The sequence below is a fragment of the Crocodylus siamensis genome, chromosome 1, assembly GCF_052110815.1.
Source record: "Crocodylus siamensis isolate JL-2025a chromosome 1, ASM5211081v1, whole genome shotgun sequence".
Lineage (NCBI taxonomy): Eukaryota > Metazoa > Chordata > Crocodylia > Crocodylidae > Crocodylus > Crocodylus siamensis.
In genome coordinates, this window is record NC_143395.1 from 85,708,173 (window position 1) to 85,720,191 (window position 12,019).

The window sequence follows — 12,019 nt, forward strand, 5'->3', positions numbered from 1 at the left end:
AAAGTAGAAAGGAAAAAAAAAAGAAACACTTCTGGTTGGATTTGTTGCAGTTTCCACCAAGACTATGAAACCTAGATCCAATCCTTTGACTCTTGTTTGCCTTGGAAGTAGTGAACCTGTCTGCTTTAGTGAGTCAGCAGAACCTGCGTAATAGGGCGGTGCAATGCTTCAGTCGCTGATTTGATTTGGTGGAGGTTTGGCCTGATTCGGCGGCCAAATCTCTGAATTGCACCAGGAGACCCTTTAATCTCTCTGAATCAAATTGGAACCCTCTGAACTGATTCAGAGAGATTCAATGATTCAGACATAGACACAGCTTTAAATGTTTTTTCTACATACCTCAAGGTACCAGGTGGTTCACGAATGCTGAGATGGTGGGGTGGATGAAGCGTCCCATGGGAGCATGGGGGGGTTCCCAGCACACTCAGCAGCAGACCCAGAAGTGGACCAGAAGCACTTCTGGGTCCGTTCTGAAGGACCTCCCCTCGCCCCCCACCCAGCTTGGCGACTGGTGCCTCCTGGGTCTGGGGGGGGACACAGGGTCCACCACCCAGGACGAGGGGCCCCTCTGCACTTCTGTGGGATGCTTCATCTGCCCCACCATTTCAGCATTCATGAGCTGCACCTGGTACCTCAAAGTATGTAGAAAAAATATTTAAAGCGGTGCCTATGGCCGAATTGCTGATTCTCCAAATCAGCATTGAATCTTCAGATTTGGATTTGGCCAAATTGAAACAGGACATTGAGCCAAATCAATTAATTGAATCACTGTCCCCTGAATCGGGGTGAATCTGAATCTGAATCGAATACAGTCAGCTTTGCACATCCCTACTACCTAACTCTTCCCTGCTGGGATCAACAAGTGACATGTTTCGGCAAACAACAGCCTGTTACACTGAATGTAGGCAAACATCATCTACATCATTGAAAAATTTCTCTGAGCTGGTTTAACATACCCTTGATGCAAATGCATTAAAAACTATAATACTTTGAAACTATTTAAGATAAAACAACATTTCTGGTTGCCATTTAAAACTGAGAGAGAACCCTCAAGAAGAAAAATCAAAGACTCACAGAAAAATAAAGCTGGAAGGAGGAACCTCAGGAGATCTAGTCCAACAGGTCTGCTCAAGCAGGATTTTATCCCTGTCTAAAAATCCCAGACAATAATTTGTCTCATCATAATTTTAAACCTCACGCTGACAGCGATTCCACAACCTCTCTAAATATATATTTATATTTTAGAAACGCCAACATAGAGTTTTATTCCCCGTTTTAATTATTTATGGAATGGCCAGCAGGCTTTGCCAGGAGCTCAATTTCAAAAGCATAGGGCTTTAGAGAAGGTCAATTTTTGATATGATGGTAATAGATTTTTATTCCTAAAAATGAATCGTTATTGGATTAAATGCAAAACTCTCAAAAACAGGGAAAAACTGAAACGACAAACAGGGGGGGCCTGAATTTGATTAGTTAAAAACTTTTGAATATTATCTGGTGTGCTCTGCCTTGCATCTCTGATATGGGTTGTCTACAACAGGGGTGGCTAATCTGTGCATGCTGCAAGTGGCATAGGCTTTGTGTGTGTGTGGCATGCAGCAGGCTGAGGAGGGGACATGCAGCACAGTGGCAAATAGGGCAGGGAGCAGAAAGCAGAGCATCAGATCAAGGAAGGAACACAGGGGAGGGAGTAGAAAGCTAAGCAGCAGATCAGGTAAGGGAAAGGAATCAGAGTGCCACTTACTAAGGGTGCAGGGCTAATATGTTGCATGCCCGCCAAAAAGGTTGGCCTCCACTGCTGAACAAAATAGGAGCGGCTCATATGGCTGGCTGGCGGACTAGGAAAGGAGGGAACATTGCCTTGGCTTTGCTTTCTGCCTCCTCTTTCAGTCAGCAGAATCCCACTTACGGATGTTTGCATTTCAAGCCCTATGGATCTGTAGGTTGCTGGATAGGGGCATAGCCATCCTTGTTGACCTCATCATGATACTGTCATGAAGCCCTGATTACTGTCTCTTCAGACTGATTAATGATACATGTCATTACTTTGGATAGGCCTCGTGTCTAGGATGTGGAATCTCCCTTTTTCCTTGGCAGATGAGCCTTCCATATACAGCATTTAGTATCTTGGGTGTCCCTACCAGCCACTGAAGGACTCATAGAAAATAAGGGTTCAGGAGGTCATCTAGTCCAACCCTCTGCTTAAAGCAGAACCATCCTAAACTATAATATCCTAGCCAAGGTTTTGTCTAACCAGGTCTTCAAAATCTCCAAGGATGGAGCTTCTACAACCTCTCTAGGTAACCTGTTCCAGTGCTTTACTACCCTCCTAATGAGAACATGTTTCCTAATATGTAATGTAAGCTTCCCTTGCTGCAACTTGAGACCATTGCTCCTTGTTCTCGCATCTGCATTCACTGGGAAGTTTAGAGCACTGGCTTGATTCAGTGCTCAGTGAAGTTAATAGTTGTTTCATTGATTTCAACAAGCTCGAAGAAATCGCTATAGCTACAGATATATACCCGTCATATTTTTCAGGAGAAAAGTCTTATAGACCCAGCACCAAAACATTAGAGTTTCCCTCCTCTTACTCCACTTTCTTAAAATTAGTTTTTAATTGGCTTTTAATATCTGATAGCTACAATTACAACATGAGAGTTGGCAACAGTTATTTAATCTCATTCATTGTGCTAATGTGTGAAATTTATGAATCTGGCTGCCTTAAGAATACTTCAGAATTGAACTATATACAAACCTGTTATTTTTAGTAATTTTAACAGAGTTTGTAACTTAACTTTAGATATTCAGCAATAAAAATCATGCTATTATGTGGTTCTGGTGGGATACCCTTCTCAAAAAGGGGTGAGCCTCACTTTGTCCCAGCTTCACTTTTTTGGTAGATCTAAGGAGTACCTCTATGTATAGTGTATTGCAGCAGTCTAATCTGCAGGTGACAGACACATGGATAAAGGGAGCAAGGTTCCATTTTGAAGGAAAAATCAAAGTCGTCTTACCAGACAAAGACATAAAAACCCCTATTTTTCCTGTTCATTCTGTTTCTGGGACACCTAACAGTAGGCTGAGAAATCCAGGCAGACTTAGGAGATGTATCAATGTCCCAGTCTTTCTCAAAGAGCAGATATAGCCTTCCAATACTCCTGGGCACAACTATCCCCTGAAACATTTACTTCCAATACATCTGTAATTCAGGGTTGTCCAAGTATAGCTTGTAAGCCCTTGCACCTCTTTCATTGCTGCCTGTGGGGAAGGGCTGTCTGCCATTGGTGCTGCTTGCTTGGCAAGGGGTGAAAGGTCACATGCAATGTGGGGCGGATGGGGGCTGTATGCTGCTCATGCAGCCAGTGTGGCAGGGGACTTTACACTGCTGGTATTACCAGCTGAGCAGTGAGGGGTGGGCAGATTTTGGCAGGTGCTGCATGCTGTTGGCACTGCTCACAGTGGAAAAATCCTGGGGGCCTGACCTCACAGTGTATGGCTGGTGCAGCATGCAGCCCAGGGAACATGCCGGTGCTACATGCGGCCCCAGGGCTCAGGGAAAGTTAGACACACCTGCTGTAACTTGATGGTAGTGAAACTTAAAGAGTTTTCAGTAGAAATCTGTAGACAATTCTACGGAAGTTTTCTATGAATCTTCAGAACCACGTAGAACATTTTAACGAGCATTTCACACTTTATTTTGTATGCCAAACCTGCAACCAGGTTTTCTGCTATTTTTATAAATAAATGTGAGGGAACAGTGAAAAACACAAGAACAATGCTACGCCATCTCTTTACTTAAACTAGGGGTGCATCCATAAAGATTTTGGGGCCAATACTGATAGCTGATATTCAAGCAGACATATTGGCCAATACCAATCCAATTTCCGATACAGCTGCCTCCAGCTGGTAAGTCCAGTGTGGTGGAAGAGGAGGGGAGAGGGAAAGGGTGTGGGGAGGGGGCAGGTCAGTGCCCCTCATGTTGAGAGAGGGGGCGGGGCCAGGCACTGTCCAGGGGAGGCAGGGGGGTGGAGGACCCACAGCTTGGGGGGTGGCGTGGCTCCCACTGCTGCTTGCACCCCAGGAGGGGGTTGGGGGGCGTATGCCCCCTGGATCTGCATGATTCAGGCTGCAGCCAGGGCTGCACATGGCTCTTCTCAGTGGTGCTGGGCTCTGAGCAGGTGCTAGTAGCGCTGGGAGGATGCTGCATCCACCCCAAATTTCATCTCTGCTCCCAGCACCACTGTTGCCAACTGCCTGGTGCAGCCCTGGCTCTATGCCCACCCCTACCCATATGCAGGGAAGAGCCGGGGCTACACTGAGCAGCTGGCGGTGGCAGCACTGGGAGCGGAGTGGTGGAGAAATCTGGGGTGGATGCAGCATCCTTCCAGCGCTGCCGGCGTCTGCTCCAAGCCCAGCCTCTGCTGAGAAGAGCCCTGCACAACCCTGGCTACAGCGCAGCCTGCCCCACCCTATGCAGATCCAAGTGTACACACCCTCCCAGGATGCAAGCAGCAGCAGGAGCTGCCTCCCCCCAACCACAAAACGTGGCTCTGGCTCCTCCACCCCACCCTGGGCAGCACCTGCCCTTGCCCCCTCCCTCACTGTGGGGGGCATTGATCTGCTTCCTCCACACCCTTTCCTTCCCACTCCTCTTCCACCACACAGGATTTACCAGCTGGAGGCAGCTTCACTTAATGTTTGGATGCCTGGCACCCAGAATCCAGTGAAATCCATAAATTTGAATTGTCTAATGCTCCCCATGTAGAGAATAGTGGGGGAGTTGAGCACCTCAGAATGGGATCTCAGGGATAGCACATGTGCGCACACATACACACTGTGCATCTACACATGCTATTAATGCTATAAAGGCTTCCTGCATAGGAGGCCTTTATAGCATTAATAGCACAAAGGCTCACTGTGCAGGAAACCTTCCCTGGGACCACATCTACCTGTGCTCCCTGTTGGGATCAAATCTGTTCCTAATGGAAACAGCCCAGTACAGGGCTACTCCTATACTGCTCTAGATCCCTGCAACATCTAGGGGGATCTCCACGCTCCCCCAGGGTGCTAGTTCAGGGTATGCCAGGGAGCATGGGGGCTAAGAGAGCTCTGCTGACTGTAGTGGTAGCTGTCGCCTGGCACCCTGCACATCAGGGATAGGGACAAAAGTTGCACGTAAAGCAGTTTAAGTGATCAGAAATTGGTTTAAACCTGTAACAGAAGTTCTGTCCACATAAACCAGTTTCATGTAACATTCCCTGCCCTGCCCAGCAAACCCCTCCTGGGGTCTGGGGCTAGGGAGGGGGGTTAAACTTCCCTTCCTCCAATATGGAGCTGCCCTGCCTGCTTACTTAGTGTTGACTGTGACTGTGAGCTACAAATCCCAGAAGCACGTGGAAGAAGGAAGAGGAAGTGATGACCAACCCTACAGAGTCCTGCTTCTGTGATTTTGGAGTGCAAATCCCAGAGACCTCAGGGGCAGCAGGAAGAGAAAGTAAACACACAGCCCATGCTCACTGTGTGCCCAAGCACCATGCTCTAGTGCTCTCTGGCTTCTGGCCTGAGCCACTGCAGGCACGTGACTGCATTTCCTTAATCAGAAGTGAATGTCTGTTTATTTGCTTATTGGTTCAATCTTTGTAGCTTAGACTAGCCTGCAAAGACGGAATCATTTCAGCCTTGGGCTTTTTGACTGTTTGTATTTGGCCCACGAGGGGTCCTGATGTGTACAGGGCTGGGAGATGGCTGTCACCGCAGAGCTCTCCCAGGGCTTCCCCGTGCAGCTGGGGACTAGCCGGGAGCTATCCTGCTTCTGGGGAGCTAGCCGGAAGCTGTCCTGCGTCAGTGTCTACACATGCACTATTGCACAGTATCTACTGCCCAGTTAGTTTACCACCTGTATTTACAGGTAGTAGCTAACTGTGCAGAAGACTGATTTACCGCACAGTAAATGGTGTGCACATGTGGACAGTGATACCTTACTGCACAGATTAGTCTACTGTGCAGTAAAGTGTCTCATGTAGATATGCCAACAAAGTGGAGAGCATCTAGGTGGCTACTCAGTTTGCAGCCACCTAGAGCTAGCAAATGGGAAGCAGTGAAGGCAGGGGTGCATCTTAAATTCTATTCCAATCTGAGATCCACAGCCTGTCTTTTCTCTCAGAGCCAGTTCTTTCTGGAAGAAGAGGAGAGTATGGTGCCATGCTCTTATGTAATAGTGGTTAAAATGGTCAGCAAGAAAGTGGGGGTCCTGGGTTGCAGGCCTGTGTAGTTTGTTGGCACTCAAACCCATAGTTTCCGTCATCCCAGAAAGTGCCTTAACCACCACACTATCACATAAGCTTTGTGGAGGCATTCTGACTGTGCAGAAAGGAATGCGTGAGTTATAGGACCAGAATAAGAAAGCATATCATTTGCACTCTTTATGGGGAAGGGGGGTGGGGAAGTCCTGGGTTCTTATTTCTGCTGCCAGGATTCTGCTTGTGTTTTACAAAAATTATTAATTAGACGTACTGGTAATACAGAAATGGTCCTGAGAGAAGGGAGCAGAACCCAGGTGGGTGCTCTAGTCACTGGGCTACAAGGCTCTGCTTCCTTTTTGTTGCTTGGTGAATCTTGAATTTTTTTTAACAGCTTTAACAGGACAGTAGAGAACATGCCTATCCAGCCTCAAGCCAGGTAGCTTTGGCACTCACCTGGAAAATGGAAATGTGGGTTTAATTCTCTCAGTCTGAGGAGGGAATTGAACTTGGGTCTCCTACTTTTTGGGTGACTGCTCTAGCCAGCAGGTTATTATGCAGAGAAAGGTGATCCACCCCTTTATTTCCTATGTGTTAGACATAAGTAGCATCACCACTGTATTCAGTCAATATGTGTGACTTATGCTCCAAAAACACCTACTATATCAAGCCAATCAGAGTACTTAGGTGGAAGAACATCTAGTTTGGAAACTAGGCGCTTTGTCAAGACTGGGGTAGTTCTGGGTCTAGACATCATAGAAACATTAAATCAAAGTAGGTAACAATGGAGTTCAGATATCTCTCAGGTATGTACACATGCGCGAATGTGTGTGTGTGCGTGCGTATAGGTGGGTGGGGGAGGAGGGAGGTTTAGTATTGTAATTTTGATTTAGCTATCTAAAATCTTCTAGATCTAGTGCTAACGACCTATGCAAAGGTACTTGCATGCTTATATAGGCTATCAGAGCCTTGGGTCCAAGCATCAAGGAATTAGCACCTGCCCTAGTTACTTCCTTCTCAGCTGATAAAGTGTGTGTGTGTGTGTGTGTGTGTGTGTACACATGTGCACACGTGTCAAAGACGCAACTGAACTTAGTTATCCCATCCCTTATTGTTTACCTGTTGGTTCTGTTCAGGCATCCATTAATTAAAGAACATTCTGCCGAGGTCATCAGGACAAGGTGAATCCAGTCAAACTGGAGAAACCTATTTTCTACTGGTATCTGGTTGATTAACTGCTACTGAACAAAGACTACACAGCAGTGAAATACCATTATTAAGATTATTTGTGCAACCTGAAGAAATTCTAGCATTTCTCCATGTGGAAATAAATTAGCAGGTAGTAAATTGGTGATGCTCTGTATATTTGAAGAGAGGAACAACAGAATATTAGACTGTAATACACTGCTAAGGACAGCATGAAGCGTAAGCTTCTTAGTAGCAATATTTCACTGGAAATGACTCTGAATACTTGCACTTCAGGGTATTAATTGAAAAGAATTGGCAGTAACCCTAAACATTCTGAAAAACAGGTATTTTGTTAAGAAAATATGCTCAGAGTATTTAGATTAGAACAGTACTTACATTTAATTACAGGTGAACAGGATATGCTTAAAGGTGCAAAATACATTAAAACTGTTTACATGAGATAAGCACAACTATCACTAACTCTGGCATCTAAATGTACACAACACTGACAGCAAATCAGCTATTATTTGAACATGCTATTTAAAACATAGGTCTGGATCTATTTAGAAAATAAATCCAAAAATAAGGAAGCTTAAAAAGTCAGAGCAGAGTATTAAACCCCAGTTCTTAAATGTAAGTACTACACCAAGTGATTGGTTGGTTCCTTTTAAACAGTGTTAAAGCCCTTGATTTCTAATCGAAGCAGTAAGTATTCTACCTATTCAATCCAATCAAGATTCAGGCATCGTGCTATAAAGGCAAACATATCAGATACTTCTTCAATAACTTTAGCTGTTGGTTTTCCTGCTCCGTGCCCAGCCTTGGTGTCGACGTGAATGAGAAGTGGATTGGTTTGTTTACGGCTTTGGCCCACAGCATACTGCAGAGTAGCAATGAATTTTAGTGAGTGCAGAGGGACCACACGATCATCATGGTCTGCTGTGAGAAGTAACGTGGCTGGATACTGGATTCCATCCTCTTCTGGTAGTTTGATATTATGAAGTGGAGAGTACCTGAAAAGATGAGACAAACTTTCACATGTCTGCTCCTCAAGGCCCAACTGGAAGGCCATATCATATCGAAGACATCACGGCATAGTTTCATAGTTTCTAGGGTCAGAAGGGACCTGAGTAGATCATCTAGTTCGACCCCCTGACATGGCAGGAAAGATTACAGGGGTCAAACGACCCCAGCAAGGTGTTCATCTAACCTCCTCTTAAACACCCCCAGGGTAGGAGCCTGCACCACTTCTCTTGGAAGTTGGTTCCAGACTCTAGCCACCCTGACTGTGAAGTAGCACCTCCTGATATCTAGCCTAAATCTACCCTCTGCCAGCTTGTGACCGTTATTCCTAGTCACTCCTGGCAGTGCTCAGGGGAACAGGGACTTCCCCAGTGCCTGCTGATCCCCCCTGACTAGTTTGTAACAGGCCACAAGATCCCCCCCTCAGCCTTCTCTTCTGGAGGCTGAACAGGTTCAGGTCCTGTAGCCTCTCCTAATAAGGCCTGCCCTGCTGCCCCCAGATCATATGAGTGGCCTGCCTCTGGACCCTCTCCATGCTGTCCACATCCCTCTTGAAGTGCGGCGCCCAGAACTGGATGCAGTACTCCGGCTGTGGCCTGACCAGTGCCACAGAGGGGGAGGATCACCTCCTTGGACCTGCTCAAGATGCATCTATGGATGCATGACAAGGTGCGGTTGGCCTTCCCGACTGCTTCCCCACACTGCCAACCCATGTTCATCTTGGAGTCAATGATGACTCCAAGATCCTTTTCTGCCTCTATACTGACAAGAAGGGAGTTCCCCAACCTGTAGGTATGGTGCCGGTTGTTCCTCCCCAGGTGCATCACTTTGCACTTGTCTGTGTTGAATCCCATCCTATTCTCATCCGCCCACCCTTGTAACCTGTCTAGGTCCGACTGTAGCCTATTGCTCCCTTCTAGAGTGCCCACATCCCCCCCACACCTTAGTGTCATCAGCAAATTTGAACAGGGTGCTTTTTACCCTCTCGTCCAAGTCGCTGATGAAGATGTTGAACAGTGCAGGCCCAAGTACTGAGAACCCCACTGCCCACATCCCTCCAGGCTGAAAATGACCCATCCACCACTACTCTCTGGGTGCGGTCATCCAGTCAGTGCGACCCAATTGACTGTGTGGGTGTCGACACCACAGTCCCCCAGTTTCTTAATGAGAACAGGGTGAGAGACAGTGTCGAAAGCCTTCTGAAAGTCCAGGAAGACTATGTCCACTGCTACCTCTGCATCAAAGGATTTGGTTATCTGATCACAGAAGGCCACCAGATTGGTTTGACAGGACCTGCCACTGATGAACCCATGTTGGCTGCCCTTAAGCATGAAATCCCCTGCTGGCCCCTCATGGATGTGTGCCAGCATAATTTTCTCAAACAGCTTGCCTAGGATTGAAATAAGACTAACTGGCCTATAGTTTCCTAGGTCCTCCTTCTTCCCCTTTTTGAAGATGAGAACCACGTTGGCCCTCTTCCAGTCCTCTGGCACCACACCAGAGCACCACGAGTGCTTGTAAAGCTGCGCCAGGGGTCCTGCAATGACCTCAGCCAATTCCTTTAGTACTCTAGGGTGGAGATTGTCTAGACCGGCTGACTTGAATACATCCAGTCCCTCCAGAAGCTCCCTAACTAGTTCCTCACTAACCCTTGGCCCAGGTGTGCCTCCCCTGGGGCCTGAGGGGGGCCCAACGGGGGAGTGGCTGTTTCGGTCCCTGTTTAGGAAGATGGAGGCAAAGAAATCGGTAAATATGTTGGCTTTATTGTCTGGTGTGACGACCAAATTTCCTAACGTGTCCTGCAGGGGCCCCACATTACCCGGAACCTTCTTTTTACCCCCTATGTATTTAAAAAAGGACTTGTTATTGTCCTTAATCCAGGAAGCTAGTTCCAGTTCCATCTCTGCCTTGGCCTTCCTGACTGCCCCCCTTCATCCCTGAGCAACTGCAGTATAGTCATCCCTGGTGATATCCCCTCTTTTCCACTGGGTGTATGCCTCCCTTTTAGCTAGGAGACATTCCCGGATGCTTTTGGTGAGCCATGGGGGCTTGTGTGCCCTCCTGCTCCCTTTGATCCTCATTGGGATTACCTCTCTTTGGGCTTGGAGTATCGTCTCCTTGAGGAGCGACCACTCTCCTTGGATACCTGGCTCCCCTCCCCTCTGGGACCTCAGTGCATCCCTGACTATTCTAGTTAGCTCGGTGAAGTTTGCCCTTCTGAAATCTAGGGTTGCTGCCTTGCTGCAGGCCTTTGCTGCCACCTTGCGCTGGATGGTGAATTCCAGCAGGCGATGATCACTGTCGCCCAGGTGGTCGAGCACCCGCAGCCCCCTCACTAAGTCATCTCCCGTGGCCAGCATGAGGTCCAACAAGGTGTCTCCCCTGGTGGGGCTGTGCACCACCTGGGTTAGATGGAGATCCTGTATTCTGGCTAAGAACCTACGTGAGCGGTCAGACCTGGCTGACTGCTCTTCCCAGCAGATGTCCAGGAAGTTCAGGTCCCCCATGACTACCACATCCTTAGACTTCACTACCTCTGTGGTATGATACCATCCTTAGACTTCACTACCTCCGGGGCATGGTATGATGATCTCAGGATTTCAGTTTCTCATTTGTTTAATTTAAAATTGCTCTATCTAGACATACTTCTTTATCATTTAGGGACATTTAAAATAGGACAACGTTTTTTCCTGGCTCCCAATCCTACAGAAGCACTTATTTACTCCCTCCTTTTCAGAGGTACATATACTCTTACACAGACATCGAGCTATCAGTTACTGGCAACAATGCTCATATGTTCCCAGAAATTTAAAGCTCAGGTGAACAGTTCACTCCATGATAGTATGGCTGCTGTAAAATAGGGGTTGGGATGACTCAGAGCTGTAATACGGGGGGGTTGGGGCAAATCAGCCAATTAACGAAGGTGGTTGGGCAGTTGAGTTTTCCATGTGGACAGTTCCTACTTTGAAGGTCATGAGGTTAGGAAGTTTGGCTCTTTTAGACTCCTTCCAAACTCACACTGGCCTTGAGGAAACACTGTGCATGAAACCCTGTGGGGAAAACTTCAAGGTTTTCCCACCAATGGGATGAATCCCTTCAAGGGTGCTTTTTTTTGGTGAGAATGAATATGTAGCTCCCAGTAAGAGAATGAGTGGTTTTTGGTAATTTGTTTCATTCGTACTAGACACCATATATTTCTACAGAAATATTTTTTTTTATTAAAAAAATACCATTATTTCTTCATGTTACGATGTTATGCATGATATTAAGAAACAAAGTAAACCAGGTTTTTTTAATATGCATTTATTAAGCCAAATCTATAGAAGGAGAGTTACACTCCTTATTTTAAAACATGTGAATACAATACTAATTCCCCTGTTTTTAATGTTGGCAAATACAGAGGAAGACAACAGGGAGGATGAGGTATTTGTGTCTTATATGATTTCAAGTGTGAAATTAAAAATAAGTTAAGTTGAAATTTGCTTATTTTAGAACTGATTGATAATACTTGCATATGTAATCTCATGGCCTCTTAAAATCCTTTATTTTCAATTGGTCTTGTAGCACTT

At 46.5% G+C, this 12,019-nt stretch overlaps 1 protein-coding gene across 2 annotated transcripts in view; it reads right to left on the reverse strand.

Moving 5' to 3' along the window:
* Nucleotides 1–7,807: 7,807 nt before the first annotated feature.
* Nucleotides 7,808–12,019, reverse strand: part of PREP (prolyl endopeptidase) — a 176,606-nt gene continuing 172,394 nt past the window's right edge. For both annotated transcript variants that reach the window (XM_090037291.1, XM_090037296.1), the window contains exon 15: nt 7,808–8,440. In XM_090037291.1, coding sequence (XP_089893417.1) covers nt 8,146–8,440 — 295 coding nt within the window. In that variant the 3' untranslated portion in view covers nt 7,808–8,145. The remainder of the gene's footprint in view (nt 8,441–12,019) is intronic.